The 18,537-nt window shown below is 39.3% G+C and overlaps 1 protein-coding gene across 2 annotated transcripts in view; it reads left to right on the forward strand.

Annotated features, from left to right (window-relative positions):
* Nucleotides 1-18,537, forward strand: part of schip1 (schwannomin interacting protein 1) — a 223,690-nt gene that overhangs the window by 8,432 nt on the left and 196,721 nt on the right. For both annotated transcript variants that reach the window (XM_005930031.3, XM_042224123.1), the window contains exons 3-5: nt 308-375; nt 1,431-1,517; nt 3,881-4,022. In XM_005930031.3, coding sequence (XP_005930093.2) covers nt 308-375; nt 1,431-1,517; nt 3,881-4,022 — 297 coding nt within the window. The remainder of the gene's footprint in view (nt 1-307; nt 376-1,430; nt 1,518-3,880; nt 4,023-18,537) is intronic.

The raw sequence follows: 18,537 nt of genomic DNA on the forward strand, positions 1-18,537 counted from the left end.
CATACGACATATGCTGCTATGCATCAGCATTATTCCAATTTACAAATCTGTGTTAATCAAGTGACTCAAATATGTGCCCTTATTTGAGGTTAGAAGGGACTGATAGCAACAACAAATTATAAATCACCTGATTTGACTCAGTTATGTAGCTATGCCAGGCAGTATGTGTGTAGGTGTTATTAATTACACATACAGATAGATATACTGCAGATTTATTATCATACAGCTTTTCCACTGTCATATGCGTATTCCATTAACACTGAGAATTATAGACCATGCTGACATATTGATGTTTTTCAACTGCCAGGAAGAAGTGAAAAGGTGTCATCGCTACTGCAACCACAGCGGAGGCCAAGCTGTTCAAAAGATAGAAAGGTGAGACCCTGTACAGAAATCTGCCTGTTCTTAAATGAGCAAAAACCCCCAAAGCACACGGCATTCTCCACAATAGGAAAATGCAATGTTGGATTTTAAAGCTATCAGAACCATTTTGCCATAACAGCACTTTATTTCACAATTCCAAAAAAATTAGGCAGCTGTGTAAGATGTAAATAAAAAAATGAATGCATGAATCTGCAAATCTTATAAAGCCATATTTTATTCAAAATTGAACACAGATTTAAAAGAATGTACCATGTACCTTTTAGCATTGATGGTACCTTTCCACATATGCAAGCTGCGACTTTCATAGGCACGTGTGCCCCCCATACCATCAGAGATGCAGGCATTTGAACTGATTGCTGATAACAAGCTGGTTCTTCTTCTGTACGTACACATGTATTCTTCTTTAAATGTTCCTATGTTGGAATTCTGTCATGACTTCCATGACAGAATCATCTGTTTTTAATACAGATCTGCCTGAAGAACCTGAAGCTCATTGACATTCCAATATTGACTTTAGGCTGTGCCTCTTGCACATAGAGATTTCTCCAGATTTTTGGAATGTTTTAATAATATCATATAATGCAGATGATGAGATATTCAATCATTGCAAATGCCGAACATTATTCTAAAACAATTCAACAATTTGTGCATGCATGTTTTTGCAGATTAGTGAGCATCTGCCATCTTTAGTTTTGAGAAACTATGGGTCAAATTACTTACCTGTTACGAGTTAGCCTAATTAGTTACATTACCACTTAATTTTCCAACCTTTGTTTGCCCTCATGCCAGCTTTTTGAGGCATTTCCATCAAAGTGGGATATTTTTCTTTAAATGTGGATTTATGACATTTGCAAAACATTGTTTGCTTTTATGTATGTTTTTGAAATTGGGGTTTCACTAGCAAATTGGCCTAGTATCTGCAGTAACCCCTGCAGTAACAACTCATCATTTTTTAGATGATTTGCATACACCATGTTCTGTGTTGATGCCAGTATTTATATTTCCAACCTCACAATTATTCTTTATCTGCACTGTTATCGTTGTAGAAGTTGTCCACGTAGGAGTGAGATGGAGGACGACAATAGCCTTCACCGCCGTGATCAACAACAGCACCTAGAGATAAAGGCTGCTGTGTGAGTATCACTTTTGTCTGCTTTATGTATCATTATGATTATTTGTACAATACCCAGTCATAACAATAGATTCTTACAATATGAAAGGCTTTCATTTTGAATGTCATCCATGTTCAGTTCCTTTCAATTCATTCTGTTCTTTGGGGTCATGGACTTGTGGGGTCAAGGGTCACTTTGAAAGCATTAACTCTTGTCAGCTTTCATCTACGCAGTTACACACTTGTAGGTGCGACAGGGAAGAACAGCTCTGGCTTCAGGCTCTCACTTCATTGGAAGCCAAGGATAGAAAAAAAAACAATTTCTCTATAGGATAAAAAAATGTTGACAGATAAGGAAAAAGTGTTTGGATGAACTCAGAGAAAAGTCAATGAAACAGGAATACACGGAAATGGAGAGACTGAAAAAGCAAAGGGAGAAGAAAAAGGAGAAGCGAAGGAAGAAGAAAAGGTAGTGGCTTGGAGCTAGAAGATGTGGTTTAATTCAATTTGTTCCATTTGCCTCAGCTGTCTCTCTGCTCCACTGGAGGTGAATGTGTTTCTCCATCGGGTAATTGATCCTACACTCCATCCTGGAGTCTGCTGTTGAGGTGACTACTGGGATGAAAGTGAGCGGAAAGTGAAAGATGGAGAGAAAGCTGTCTGTAGGTTGGAAACATAGGCTGGGAGAGGACAAGGTAAAAGGAAAACATAGACAAAGTTAAGCAAGAAACTGAGGAGAAAGATGTTTGAGAATGGTCAAGAAGGAGAAGTTGTCTTGGAAATTCAAAGAGCTAAATAAGAAGATGAGTTAAAGAAAGAGAGACAGAAATCTGGTGTGATGCACTTGTTTACTTAATATCTTGCATCTTGGCAATATTCCTTCAGTTTTATGAAGAAACAGTGTTCACTGTGTTTGTGCTTTTTGTTTGCTTGATTTTTTGGTGAGCATTCAAATTTAAGTTAACCTTTATTCATAATGATAGCAAATTAAAAAAAGAAGAAGCAAGAAACCTGTTTTGGCTCAGTCTTACAACTATGCCAGACAGACAGTATATATACTCACACATATACTGCAAATTCATTATTGTATGCTATCACTACTGAGAACAAGCCCAGCAGTACTGCAGATGTGCTTAAAGCTCTGCACCAAAGCTGTTAAATTTGATAAAAATTAAGTGATCGGAGAATAAAGAATGAGCTGTGTTACATTTCTTTAATGGGTAATTGTTAGACTTACTTCTTTACGCCTTCTTAGGTATTTCTATGCTCTCCAGCCACTTTGTTAAGTAAACTGAATTACTGCCAATCACGTGATACCAACAAAGGTATTTCGAGGTTGGTTGACCTCCTGAAGTACAAACCATGTATCAGAAAAGGTAATAATGTGATTTGATTTGATTCAGAAAATTTTAAACTACTTCACATTTATCTCAGGTTTATGGTCAGACAAAGAGAAAATAGTGAATATCTGTTGATGTTAAAGGAGAATAGACAGACTGTTGATCTTACAGTAATGCTACAGTAACAAAAATAAGAAATTTTTACAAACAAGGTATCAGAAGAGCATTTGTGAATGCACAGCATATCCAACCTTGAAGCAGATGGGCAGCAGAAGACCACACCGGGTGACACTCCTGTTGGCTAAGAACAGGAAGCTGTGGCTACAATTCACACTAGCTCACAAAAATTGGACAATAGACGACTGGAAAAACGTTCTCTGGACTGACTCTTTCTGCTGCATCAATGAGATAGTAGAGTCTTAATTTATGTAACACATGAAAGAAACAATTCAGGTGGGTAGTCCTGGTGTAATAGCGTGGGATATGACATTAAGTTTACTGTACTCAAATTGCCTCCACAGTCACCAGATCTCAATCCAGTAGAGGACTTTTTGGATGTGGTAGAATGGGAGATACAAACCATGGATGTAAAGCTGACAAGTTTGTAGCAACTGAACACTATCATGTCAGTATGGACCAAAATGGGGGATGTTTCCAGCTCCTTTGTGAATCTATGCCATGAAAGAGTCAAGAAAATGTTTAAGACAGATTGGTGTCCAACTCTGCACTAGCCATATATCTAATGAAGTGTCCAATGAATGTTGTTGTCTTTTTTACATTATTTTTCTTATTTTTAAAGTGAGTAAGAAAAAACAACACTTGCTTGCCTTTGGTTATGGCAGCACAACATTGTGTATTTTATGCTCAGCAGCTATCACTCCAACAATCGTTCATCAAACATCCTTGAAGCAAATACTTAACATGGCTTCTAAAAAGTTTCAGCAAAACCATTTCCTTTCACGAGGAACTCCAAAATTTAACACCCTTTTTTAAAAAAAAATGCAAGATGTCTCAATAAATACATTTTGCTGACTTATGTCACCAGGATCCAGCGTGCCTGGCGTGCCAGTATGTCCCGTAGAGAGAGCTGGCAAGCACAAGACAAGAACCGAACCAATGATCATTGGAGAGAGACTGTGCCTTCAGAGAGCCTCCAGGAACCTGTGATGACCACCAATATTTCACCGGTGAGACTGCGAAAACAAAATCAGACAGCCATATGGTGTGACATGAGAATGAGCCAAGTGCTCAGAGATGTCTTGAGTGAGTGATCAGCGGTGATCTGTTGTTACAGTAGAGAATGAATAACAAATGGGGGGAGAGGATGCATGGATGGGTAGGCTAACAAAGACAAGAGTAAAAAAGAGGGAGCGAGGGAGGGATGTTTACCTCTAGTGTCATTTGGGGGACTGCAGGGGTGTAGGTGGATGGGATGCCAGCTGGCACTGTGCCCAGATCTGTAATTAGCCGTTAATTAGGTAAATTTTCAAAGCTGGTTGATTGATTAATGAAGTGCCTATGCCCTTGTCCTCCCCCATCTTACCCCCACACTCCCCCCAATCTCCTCAGGGAATGTGGGGGAGCATTAAACAATGCTCACAGGGCATGGCAGCCAAACAAAAGCCAGAGAAAAAAAATAACTGCATAAGCAGCAGCTGATAAACAGCGAGAAAAGAAGGAGAAAGGAGAAAAGAACAAAGACAGTCAGAAGCAGATGCAGAGATAAGGAGATGATTGCAGAGATGAAAAAAAAGATGCTTTTAGATCGCCTCAACTTCTAAGTGACACATGTGGACGCAGAGGCGCGCACATTAGTCTGCTGCGCTGATTCCCCAGTCTGTGTCGGCTCTCACAGTTTAGTAATCACACTGAGCCACACACACACACAAGCTACCCGCGCACTCCTGCCCACGTTCTTTGCAGAGATTCAGCACAGGGAAAAAAATGATGTCATGTCTCCGTACTCACTAGTATGTGTGGGTTGCATTTGTTTCCCACTCTCTTTTTAAGCAGTGTTAGAGGAAGCAAGAATCCCTTAGCAAACAGATGGGCTAGTATCCTGGTGAGACTCAGTGAGTGTGTGCATGTGCTTTGTTTATTAGGTTGTTTGTTCTGGTTGAAAGAGTTTGTTGTTCATTAAACAGCAGCAAAGTGTCTCACTAATTAGAAACTTGCTGTAACTTAAAAACCAGGATGACAAAGAATCCCCTCTCTTCTTGAAAAATCAAGTATGTTACTCTTCACTATTGCAATATATTTAATAAATAAATATATTTTTTTATTTGCAAATTTTATGTTAAAATATGCTGGACTCATGAAAACGATGGACTGTATTATGCTGCTAACACTTTAGTCCTATATTATAATAAATTGTTATACAATTAGAGGGACGTTGAATCGAGTTAAATACTTTTACCTTAATTGTGGCTGTTAATGTTATTTCACATCGACTGAACAATTGAAATACTTGTAATATCACCAAGCAGCCCACACCTATGCACGCTGGGGCTGCTGGTGTACTGTTGTTAAGTAACGCTTAGTCAGTCTTTTCCTCCACTACTTCAAATTGAATGGTGTAAAGTTTACCAAAGAAAATCTTTTGAGATTAAACACTTGCTGAGAGTGTTTACTGTGAGTCACTCACTCCCCAATCTGCCTTACCTTTTTCAGTTTGAAGCTCTATTTTGGTGGAGTAATGCTGGACAAGCTGTGCTGAACCTTTGCCCTCTGTACCGCCTTGCCTTGCCTCCTCTTGCACCTCCGCCCACAGCACACTACACTCTTAACTCCATTTTTTTTCTTCCCCTCTCTGCCTTGTCACCACTCTCTCTGCATCTTTTTCTCTCTTGCTTCGTCTGTCCTCATTCAGACTGTATTACTCTGCTGTGGCTCTTGTGGTCGCTGAAGGACATACATTCATCAGCATAAGGCCAGGGTGCCATGCTATGTGTGTGCGTTTGTGAATGTATGTTTGTGTGGTTCTTCATGTTGGCTCATGTGGGCTTGAAGGACCTTGCTGCTGGCCTGTAGGGGAGGGGGAGGTTCAAACATACTTCAATATCATAGTTCCATGAAATATGCATGAACACACATACATAGAGGAGACACTGCAGCACTGTGGTTTTTCCTTCTTTACTTCTTCCAACATTGGAAAACCTCCTAGATTCAAGCTCACCTTCCCAGTACCTCCCAGACCCTCAGCTCTCTCGACCTCCTTGAAACAAGATGTTACATCTCAAGGGGTTTATCCAGATACAACAAATTTCAAGTACTTCTACTACAGTTGAATATTTCCATTTTATGTTTCTTCTTTTTTAAAACTTCTGATTGGCACACAGGCTCACAACTGACTGGTTGCTACACATAGCCCATGCGTCATGTAATGATGACTTCACCTCCACTTAGCCCATACACTTGTATTAATTAAAACATGGACATTTGAGGATCAGTAAATGAACCTTTCCTGCCAAGGATAGTCAGCTGTTTGTCATGAAACACATCTTTTTTTCTCCAGATGATTCCCCTTGGGGGCACCACACACACACACACACACATTTATATATATATTTTATTCAAAGTTAAAAAATCTCAGTCTCTGGTTTTCTACTTCCTGGTCAACTCCACTGACTTCCTTGACCACATGAATTGTCAGGTTCAGAACAACAAACCTTTTTTTTGTTGAGCTGGCCTGAGTGTACTCCATATTAAGCATGCAGTTATCAATCGTCATTTAACTTCCAGAAACAGTACTTAAAACACTGGTGTCCACCAAAGTGCTTAACATGCTGAAGGCAAAACCACACTATTACAAGTCATGTTTCTACCAGCCTTCGGGCTAAACTAACATTCTGTATGTAGACATATCTGGGCAAATTTGAGAGCTTACCTGGGAATTGATTAGCTTCACTTTTGAATGCTGATGAGGTCGTGTGGAGTAGTGAAAGCAGAGATGCTAATTCAGTGATATATAACAGATCATTATCTGCAAGCTGGAAACAAATTATGTCTCTGTGCTCCCGCTTTATTTGACCATAATTGTAGACTAGTATTAGGTACCTTGTACAGTTTGTTCTGCATTTCAAATATGCTTTAAAAAGTTTATGTGTACATTTACATTTGAGAATCTATATGTGCTGACTTGATTGCACGAGTAGATCCCCATGATTCACAGCAGAGTGTGGCCCTCTGGGATGGTTTGGTGAGGTTCGTTCAGTCGCACAAACCGAAGATCAAAGCCAAGTGTTGAGATGAGAATGGAGATAAAACGCTTCAGCTCGGTTGCTGTCATTGCAGAGAAAAAGATACAGCTGGTGGGCTGCCTGATGAAATGATTTAAGTGATGTATAGTTAAGAGGCGAATAGGACTGTGAGGAGAAGGATGAAAAAGAATAAAAAGCACAGAGCTGACTGTATTAAAAAAAAGATAAATTACATAACATCCTCTATGCTTAGCTGCATTCAGCTTGTCTGCTAACTGTGTTTGTGGACATTGATCTCCTCCTGGCTCTGTGACATGTTTGCACTTTTCCCCTTCCTTTTGTTCAGCCCAGGTGGAGGGAAAGTGTCACTGTAAGCATTTCTGTAGCCTGCGTGGGAGATCACTCTCTCATCTCTCACCGCCAAGAATCCAAAGCAAAGTGACGTCTTCATCTATGCCTCCACCTCTACCCTACTTAATCCCTTTTCCCCACCCTCACTCTATGTCATCCCTTGCTTTCCCTCCCTGCCTTTCCATGCACAGTTACACATTCACATTCACAAATGCACCCTATGCCCTCCCCCTGCCGTGCATACACACACGCGCGCACACACATCCCTTGGTGTTTCTCCTGACAAATTCTAACAAATGTTTTATTGGTGTCAGTTGGTGTCTCATTTGAATTGAATTTATACACCTCTGCTCCAGAGTTGACATCGATCGGGTTTAACTCATTTAATAGCCATGACATTTGCCTATTAGCTTATTTACTGTCAAAACAGGCCCAGGCTCAGCTGGCTTCCTGAGAGACACTAACTCTTGCATTTGTATCCGTTAGGGAAGAAAATGTGATTGCTTGTGCAAAATATAAACTCAAGAAGAATGTTCAGCCCTGAAATACACACAGAGATGGACTAAAATGAATGTGCTTCATCTACAGTTAGGTGCATAATTTGTTCAGAATTTTGTAGCTTGCATCTGTACACCACCACAGTGCTTCTTAAATCAAGCAGTCTGCATGTGATTGAAGTGCTGACTTTCCTTTTTAATTACAGCCATATTTATACATCATCCTCCATTTTCTGAGGTTCAAAAGTAATCGGACAAGCTAACATAATTTTAAATGCAAGAAATGTTTTTAGTTCTTGAATAAAAATGATTTGTCGTCAATGTTTGCCTTAAGTCTAGAAACTATGCATACTTATAAACAATGTGGGTTGCACAGCATGCACAAGACTAAGCTTATAAGTGAAGCTGTGAAATAGCCACTGATTTTGTGAATGCCCAGCGGGAAGCTATCTTAAAAATTCATCTTGGCTATGTGACAGTGAGATAAAATGAGGAGAAGAGAAGGCTAATTTCTCCAAAGGCAGAAAGAGAATGATGGATGACTGAAAATCTGAAAGGATTAGGAGTTAGAAGGTAGATAAGATGCGGCAGATTTTGGAGTGATTATGACGATAATAACTGTGCCTTTGAAGCCTTTATGACTCTACATTTGCGTGGGTATGAGATCAAGTGTATGCACGGTCACAGGTATGTCAGTCAAAATGTCTGATTCCTTCTTTGTTGCTGTTTCTATGTCTTCATACGAGGTAGATGTTAACTCTTACATCCGTGGACCTGGAAAAGTACTCGTAATTACACGCTCACATCAGCTTGTGTACACACATATAAACACAGCAACAGTCTTCAGTGGCACATTAAAGCCCTTCCAAAACAAATCAATGAAAGCTGTTACACAAATGAGGAAAAAGATGACAAATGAACAAGAGACAGACAGCAAAATGGATGTCGATCCAGAAGTAGGAGAAAAACGCTAAGTATCGTGAGGGAAAAGGGAGTCCTCACTTTTTATTTTTGCATTTCCTTTTTTTGTGAGCACATGGTCTCGAATCGCTTGATTGGATATTTAAAGCAGGCTGTGTGCAGCATTTAGATGAGAGCAATGGTTTACAGCTGGTGTATAGCGATTTGATTAGATGCTGTAGCTCACTGCAAACGCCCCACAAGCTTCTAATTGGTTATTTATCTAGAAAACATGCCATTTAGCTGACATTACTTAAACTAAACAAGCATATAGTGGCATGCGTGCTCACATGTAGTCACGCACAGACAGAGATGTGGCACACACACATACACACGCACATATATATATACTATAGCACAACATAAATCTGCTGAAAGCATCTCCAAACCATCTGCAGCAGTAATAACAATCTGGTACCTAAGGCTATATGCTCTACTGTTCATTTCAGCACACTTCTCTTTGCACTCACACCTTTTCTCCGATTGCTCTTTCCCCCCCTCTATTGCAGGTCCCAGTTTTTTTCCCCATCATCACTCTTGCTTACGCTCTTTCTCTTAAGCATGATGTTTTGTCCCCCTCTTTTGTCCCACTCTTTAGCCTATCACATACGCTGATAGGAGAGGAGGGGGGGTCGCTGTCTTATTTAATGAATCATTTCAATGTAAGCAGCTATCTCCTGGAAGTTTTCAGTCTTTTGAATATGTGGCTTTACAGCTGAAGGCCCCATCCAAAGTTGTGTTTCTTAATGTTTACAGGCCTCCCAAATACTGCACAGACTTTTTTAATGACCTCAGTGAACTGCTGTCTGTGATCTGTGTTGATTTCGACTGTGTAATTATTGTTGGGGATTTTAACATCCATGTGGACAACCCTCAGGACAAAGGGACTAAAGACCTGAGTAACACTCTGGGCAACTTTGGGCTGACTCAGCATGTAACAGAGGCCACACATAATAGAGGACACACTCTTGACCTACTGATCTCCAAGGGCCTGAGCATTTCAAAGGTTACTGTGTCTGATGTGGGCCTGTCTGATCATTACTGTGTTTTCTTTGAAAGTAAAATCTCAGCCCACATAAATATATCAACAACAGTGATCACAAAACGGTGTATAACTGAACACAGTAGTGCAATTTTAACCAGGTCTTCCCATTAACACCTGACCTGTCCAGAGGGTCAGTCAATGAGCTCGTCAATAGCTTCAATGCTAACATGTTAAATGTAATGGACACTATTGCTCCCATTAAGGTGAAGGTTATCTCTGGAAGGAAAAAGTCTCCATGGAGAAACTCCACACTGGTGAAAAATGAAAAAAGAGAGTGTAGGAAAGCTGAGCGCAGATGGAGAAAAACAAACCTCCAGGTTCATTATGACATCTATAAAGAGAAACTTCACAATTATAATTTACAACTGAGGAGTGCAAGGAGGTCCTACTTCTCTGACATCATCACTAAAAACAGCCATAATGCTCGGGTCTTATTTTCTACAGTTGACAGGCTAACAAACCCTCCTGTGTCAGTGGCAGCTGAACTTCATTCAACCATGGCCTGCAATGACTTTGCCAAATTCTTCACAGAAAAAATCCAAAAGATTAGACAAGCAATTGGTACATCAACAGCAGATCCAGGATATGTACTGTGTCCACCGAAAAACTGTTTAAACACCATGAAACAGTTTCACCCTATTAACAGCAAAGACCTGGAGGACATCTTAGGTCAACTGAACTCCTCCTCTTGCTGTTTAGATGTCCTGCCAACAAGTTTTTTCAAAAAGGTCTCAAAGACTTTGGAGTCAGACCTGTTACAGATCGTCAACTTTTCTTTAATATCAGGTGTGTTTCCAGAACCACTAAAAACTGCTGTAATAAACCTATACTGAAAAAGGACAATCTTGACAAGACACAAATGAACAACTACAGGCCGATCTCAAATCTCCCATTTTTAAGTAAGATCATTGAAAAAGCAGTTTCTCAACAGCTCAATTACTTCTTAAAACAGAATAACTGCTATGATGCCTTCCAGTCAGGTTTTAGACAGAACCACAGCACTGAAACCGCTCTGACCAAAGTGTTTAATGACATATGTCTGAATACAGACAGTGGAAAAATGTCAGTCCTAGTTTTACTGGATCTCAGTGCAGCATTTGACACAGTTGACCACAACATATTACTCAAACGACTGGAGAACTGGACAGGTCTTTCAGGAACTGTACTAAACTGGTTCAAAACATACTTAGAAAACAGGAAATACTTTGTATCAATAGGTAACTTCACATCTGAGCAGACAAGTATCACATGTGGAGTTCCCCAAGGTTCCATCTTGGGACCCCTTCTGTTTAACATTTACATGCTCCCACTGGCACAGATTATAAAGAACAACAAAATAAACTACCACAGCTATGCAGATGACACACAAATATATATCACAATGTCACCAGGAGACCGAGGCCCTGTACAGGCTCTTGGTAAATGCATTGAGGAAATTAATGACTGGTTGTGCCACAATTTTCTCCAGCTAAACAAAAACAAAACTGAGGTAATAGTCTTTGGCGCCAAAGAAAAACGATTACAGGTCACCAGAGAACTTCAATCTATACATCTAAAAACCACAAACCAGGCGAGAAATTTGGGTGTAGTGATGGATGCAGACCTAAACTTAGAAAAACACATTAAGACAATAACAAAGTCAGCTTACTATCACCTCAAGAATATTTCAAGGATAAAAGATCTGATGTCTCAACAGGACCTGGAAAAACTAGTCCATGCATTCATCTTTAGTAGGCTTGATTACTGTAACAGCATCTTTACAGGTCTACCTAAAAAATCAGTCAGACAACTACAGCTCATTCAGAACTCTGCTGCTCGAGTCCTCACTAAGACCAAAAAAGTGGACCACATCAGTCCAGCTCTGAGGTCTTTACACTGGCTGCCTGTCCGTCAGAGGATAGACTTTAAAGTTCTGATGCTGGTCTATAAAGCTCTGAATGGTTTAGGACCAAAATACATCAGTGACCTCCTGACCCAGTATGAACCTTCCAGATCCCTCAGGTCATCTGGATCCGGTCTTTTATCAGTTCCCAGAGTCAGAACCAGACACGGAGAAGCTGCATTCAGCTTTTATGCTCCTTATATCTGGAACAAACTCCCAGAAAGCCTCAGATCAGCTGAAACACTCAGTTTATTTAAATCCAGGTTGAAGACTCACCTATTCTCAGCTGCATTTGAATAAAGCACCAAATCCACACTTTTAAGCTTAAATTTCAAAACTAACATTTTAACTACTGATTTTATCTGTTTTGATTTTATATACTGTTTTGTTTGTTTGTTTGTTTGTTTGTTAATTAGTTAGTTTGTTTGTTTGATTGTTTTAATCAATTTTAAATCATGCTTTTTATTTGTTTTTGTTTCTGTAAAGCACTTTGAATCACCTTGTTGTTGAATTGTGCTATACAAATAAACTTGCCTTGCCTTGCCTTGCCTAGGCTCAGTTCTCAAGGCCAATGAGTCTTCCATAACGAGATCCCCTGAGGAGAGAAGAGTAGTGTAAAGGGCAGCGGGGACAGCAAATGGGAGGGGAAGAGCTGGGGTTTGATCTCCTTTCTGACCTGCACAAATAGTGCAGCCTCTAACTAACCTTTCACTACCACTTCTCTTTCTCTCAGTCTCCCTTAACCCACCATTTACGTGTTCCACTCCCCTCTGTTCAGGAGCCATCTATCATTACTGTCCATTGACCCGATCAGATGCATTATAATCTTCTTCTGACAGCACTCCTGCTGTGTTTGCAATACACTGCACAGTGAGAACGGCTGAGGAGAAGTGCAGACAGTTGTCCTTACAGAGGAGAGGGAGTCTGGGGTAAAAATCAAATGGGTGCATATCTAAAAGTGAGACAAAACGTTCTCAGGAAAAAAGGAGCTTTTACAAACACTTATCCACCCATGTTCTGGAGTTTGTCACAAAACTGATTCTTTAAAGATTGATTTTCTGCTTTCAATAATAATCTCTGTTATTTGAGTTCACTACAGATTACCCACAGTCCTTATTTCATCGACCAAGAAAGTCAAGCAGAAAGGAATGATGTGCCAGTCAATGACTGTTAAACTAGAGTTACCTCCCTGATATCATAAAGTCCGGGCTGTGGCAGCTAGCTGCTGTTTGCCTCATTAGTATGTGCGCTAACAGAGTGGCAAGCTGCTCATCCTTCCTCCGACAGCGTTTTAGCAGTTTAAGCGGGAGTTCAATAAAAGTGACTCTTAATGAAATGCTCTCTGGCCATTTAGGGAGACATGGTCTCTGGCAATTTTGTAATGGTTGTCTTTACACAATCTGTGTACTTTCATTGACTTTTGGCGTATTTGTCAAGGTGCACCTTTCAAAAGAAGTATACAAATGAGCGGCAACCAGCGTAGTCTTGTGTCAGCACGGCATGATGGATATGTTGTAATCATAGAACATATCCATCATGCTCCCTGCTTTATACCTAAACACAATTGGTTTAGGTATAAATGTAAAATGTGTAATTTTATTTCTGTATTGCTAGCGTTAAACTTAAATTGCAGGAGATTTTTTTTGAAGAACTCCTCAAAAGCTTCTCATTCTCCACTTTCTTGCTTCAGGGCTCAGTTGATTCTGTGTCAGTGTTTTCGAGACAAGATAACATACTGAAAAATGTGAGATCTATGGTAGCTTCTGCACAGTTAACAGTTACTCATTCATCCGGTATTGGAACATTGACACTTGTGACAACACACGAATAATATCATAAAAATGTGGCTGGGTGTGTGAAGCTCGCTCAGGTACGCTCAGGCGATGTCCTCTGTGTGAGTTTCTGACAGCTCAGTCTGCCCTTTCTTGTGTTTTTTGATCAGAGAGTTAGGAATGAAGGGGCAAGGTGTTGCCCTTTTATTTGATGCATACATTATGCACCAATAGTTTTCACTGCATCACAAATAAATAAATAAAGCAGCACATTAAAGAAGTCAAAGATCTAAGATTCCTCTGGATCAAACACCTTTTTCTTATGCAGACCATGTGTACGAGTTGATGAATATAAAGTGCTTTAATGTTGTCGGGCTGTAAGCATGCTATTGTTAGGTCAGAAATCTTCTCAGCAAAGAGACTCTGCTTTGAAGTTTTGCATTTGTCTATAATAGTTTATTAAATCTTTGAAGCTTCTGTGAAGACGCTTGTGTTTGCATATGCATTCATACTAACTGTACTGAATAGAGCTGTGTGTATGTGTGGACCGGATCCATACATACATGTGTATGTGCACGTGTTTAATGTGCACTCACATACAGAGCACCTGTCTAGTTTCCTCTGTAGCAGTTTAAACATGGGCCAAATGTGTCCTCACAGTCTTCTAGCGTCACCATGGTAACAGTGAACTTGCTCAGAATGTCCTTATTTACTTATGCAAATGACTTCCTGCAGCCCTCCAGCCTGTCAATCAAGATTGCAAGCATATTGGAAAAAATATAGTTAGAAAGGTGAGAACTTTCAGTCTTTGCTACAAGCTTATGTAACCCTCACTTAGCTCCAGTTTGTATAAATCAGTGCCTCCATATTTTTTTGTCTTCTAATGCTGTGGTAAATCTCATATTACCTAACGGACCCTTTGTTGGGTTTCAAGTTGAAGCTTTTCTCTCATTTATCCATTTGCATTTATCCTTTAATCCATCCTGTTCTTTGTTGTGTTTCCTAATGCTGCTTCTTAATGCTACTTAATTGTTAACTGTCTGTGCCAGTTTCATGCTGATTCATCTGCATTATGTAATTTGTTTGCAAGATACAAATAGTGGGGATGTTTTGTGAAATTAAAATTGTCTGTCCCGAGCCAGACTAGCTTGCTTATGTACTTTTTCCAATACTTTGCACAAGCTACCAAATATCTTTCCGCTCTCGTTCCCTTTTTTGTCTGTCCTTAGCTTTCGCCCTCCTTGAGGTTTTGCTTGTTTATTCTCTTCTTCTTGTGACTTCTTCCAGCTGCTTCGTCTTTTGCTTTTATTTTTCCATCTGCATTTTGCTCACTAACCCACTATCCTTTGAAATAAGAGAAAGGAGAGTCATTCTGATTCTTTAAATAGTGCCAATTACTTCTTTTATATATGATCTTCTGAAATAATCATATTTCTTGAGCATTTCTTTAACAATATTTATTTGTTAAAATGATTTTTTTTTTAAATGCTGTATTATGGTCAAGGCAATACTAGTATAAGCTACTTAAAATCTGACATGAGATGATTTCCAAGTCAGGTGACAGACTGCCCTTTTTGGTTTGGGAATGAAGCGCTGCCCCAAATGAAGGAATTAAAGATGGATGAGATGGATTTGTGGTATGTCTGAAATGTTAATTGGCTGACTGTAAGCTTGAGCAGTTCAGCAGTCCGATTTTCTGCTTTCAAAAGATCTCTTATTACGCTGGTCAACAATTTTTCAGACATTATCTGCTTGAGAGGAAGAGAGGTGAGCTATTTTTTTTAAAGATTTTGAGGTGCTCAAATATGACAGTTAAAATAGATGATTGGCTACCATTTCCAAGATTTCCTGCTCTTTTCTCTTTGTACATGTTGCCCTTGGGATTAATTTTTAGTAAATACAACATCTCCTTTCACTGCTATGCCGATGATATCGAGATTTATTTACCTTTGAAATCCGATGTTTGCATGAAGTTAAAATTTGGTTATCACATAATTTTCTTACATTGAACGAGAATAAGACCGAAATCATAGTCTTTGGTAGTCACACTCCGCTAGACCAGTTAGCTGATGCCTTAGGCCCTCTCGCTAGCCATCTTTCGTCCACTGAAAGAAACCTCGGCGTGTTCCTGGATGGCTCTTTTAAACTCGAGAAACAGGTGTCCACTGTGGTAAAAAACAGCTTTTACTAGTTGCGTCAGATTTCCAAAGCAAAGCCGTTCCTTCCTTTAAAGGACCTTGAAAAGCTTATCCACGCATTTATTACATCCAGATTGGACTACTGTAACTCCCTCTACTCGGGCCTCCAACACTCCTCTCTTTGCCGGCTCCAGTTAATTCAAAATGCAGCTGCGCGTCTTTTAACAGGTACGAGAATTCATGAACACATAACTCCAATTTTAGCCAAATTACATTGGCTCCCTGTTAAATATCGTATAGATTTTAAAATTCTTTTGTTCACTTTTAATATTTTGAATAATTTAGCGCCCAGTTATCTTTCTGATTTACTCCATTCATACAATCCCAACAGAGCACTTAGATCGTCCAACCACAGGCTCCTAGCACAACCTAGGACTCGAATGAAGTCGAGAGGCGACCGGGCCTTTGCATCCGTGGCACCCAGACTCTGGAATAACCTCCCCGTTCATATTCGCACTGCCGAGTCTATCCAGTCTTTTAAATTACGTCTTAAAACTTATTTTTTTACTTTGGCTTTTGATTCTGTCTAGTTGGCTGTTTTAGCTTGTTGCGTTGTTACCTATTGTTTGTTGTCCTCTTTTATTGTTTGTTTTAACTGTCTCATGTTTTTATTGACTGTGAAGCACTATGGTCAACACTGTTGTTTTAATATGTGCTATATAAATACATTTTGATTTGATTTGATCAAAGTTTTTATTTTAACAACTGTGTTTGTTAAATAGTTGAGTTTTAATTCTGAATTGTTAACTTTTTTCATTTGTTTATGGTCAATTCATATGATAATATTTAATCTTTCTTCATTGTGTAACAGTTTAAAAGAGATATATAGATACACGGAGAGATAAGAGTTAATATGAAACACATATACATCATATTTAATGGAAAGCACAGCAGAGCTATTTCAGTTCACATAAAAACTGGACTGAAATTATTTAGAGCCCAGAAAGCCCAACCAGGGAGGTCAAGATGTTGTGTCAAGGTGGCATGTTGTGACTTGTGATTTATGTCTGTGGATATCTCCACAAGCAAACTTATTTTATTTGGTAGTGTAGTGCACCAGAACAGGAAATGCAAAGGTTATCTGCCTTTTGGTGGTGCAAGTCACGTTATTTTAACAGCATAGTGTGAAAGAAAATGACAAATATTACTTGTGAGACATATACTTATTTAACATTTTGACAGTACAGCGCCATGAAAAATCATTTTCCCTCTCCATGATATATTTGGTTTTTTTGCACACTTACGGTTTTTAAGTCATTAAACTTTCAATATTAGACGAAGATAACCCAAGCAAATACAAAATGCACATTTTGAATGATGATTTTATTTATTATGGGGGAAAAAAACGTTGACTAGTGTAAGCTGATAGCTTGTTCTAATCTTACTCAGTTTTTACATGTTGTGGTTCAACATGAGAAAAGCCGTGATATGAAACTGAGTTTCAGGACAGATGTCGTCTGCTCGTTGTGAGTGTGTTAGACTTCATTTCATTACCTTTTTCTGGCTTTCCATTTATATTAGAAATATACAAAGTAACATTACCATCTTTCCAGCCAGCATTTGTGAGGACATAGATGACATAAATAAAGGCTCTTCATCAGTAGATAAAACCTGCCAGAGTTTCTGTGCAGTGTGAGTTCCATAGTCATTGATAGTCATTTGATTGTACAGTCAGTGACAGTTTCTAGACCTCTGCAAATAACTCCTTCCATATCTGATCACAGTCACTGTGTCAGCATTTCAGGCCTGTCCAACAGAGATGAAATCCTCAGGCAAACCTAAAACAACATAGAGCAAGTCTTTGTATCCCTTTGCAGACTGATCTAGAGGAGGTGGCTAGGGACATGTCCACTGCTTTGGTGACCCCAAACCAGCAGAAAATGAATCACACTGTGAAATAACAACATGGATTTTTTTTTAATGGCTTGGGAGAAAGATCCTTGACATTTTGGGTTCTTTGACTGGATGATTGCCACCGGTGGTTGTAAGTATGTTATCGATTTCTCGAAGCAGAACCAGGTATCCTCTTTGTGGAGCAGTTTCACAAAGCTTGTTTGGCGATAGCAAAAACGAGACACTCTGGGTCTACAGCTGTGTGTGTGGCCAATGACTATTCATGAGTTACTGTTCAGTCTGTGTGATCGTCATGGTGTGGTATGTGTGGAGAGAGGAAGAGAGGTTTACTGTTTACAGTTTTAACATTTACTGCGAGAATGAGCTCATGTTTCTCCTCCTGCTGTCATTTAGCAGATGCTGTTTCTTGTCAACAGTGAACAGAGAGATGAGCAGAATTAGTATCAAACCCACGATACTAAGACAATAATGTAAGTGGCAGAAAGACAGTAAACAAACACTGACAGAAGAGAGACAATGGCATCTGCTCTAACTGAGCTGCAGAGTGAGTGAAACCTCATGTCTCCGATGTACAAAAGATCCTTGTTTTTTAATTATATATGTATTTTTTAAAGTTAAACTTTATTTTCATTTCATATTTTTCCATTTTCTTTTATTTAATAAGGAGCCTATTATTGCACATGTATCATGGCCATATAAAATATAACGCTTCATTTCCTTTTTTTCTAGCCAGCTACAACCTGTGTGGTTTCATTGTTATTAACCCAGAGTTTGTCATAATTATGTAATGTATATTTTGACATACAGAGCAGGCCTATTATAAACATATATATACATATATATATAATCAGTCACACCCCGAGCGCTCACTTTTCTCAGGATCTGTTGTGTATAGCAAGAAAGGCGTGTGTGTGTGTGTGTGTGTGTGTGTGTGTGTGTGTGTG

The sequence above is a fragment of the Haplochromis burtoni genome, unplaced genomic scaffold, assembly GCF_018398535.1.
Source record: "Haplochromis burtoni strain Fernald_Lab_line unplaced genomic scaffold, NCSU_Asbu1 Contig_128, whole genome shotgun sequence".
In the NCBI taxonomy this organism is placed as follows: domain Eukaryota; kingdom Metazoa; phylum Chordata; class Actinopteri; order Cichliformes; family Cichlidae; genus Haplochromis; species Haplochromis burtoni.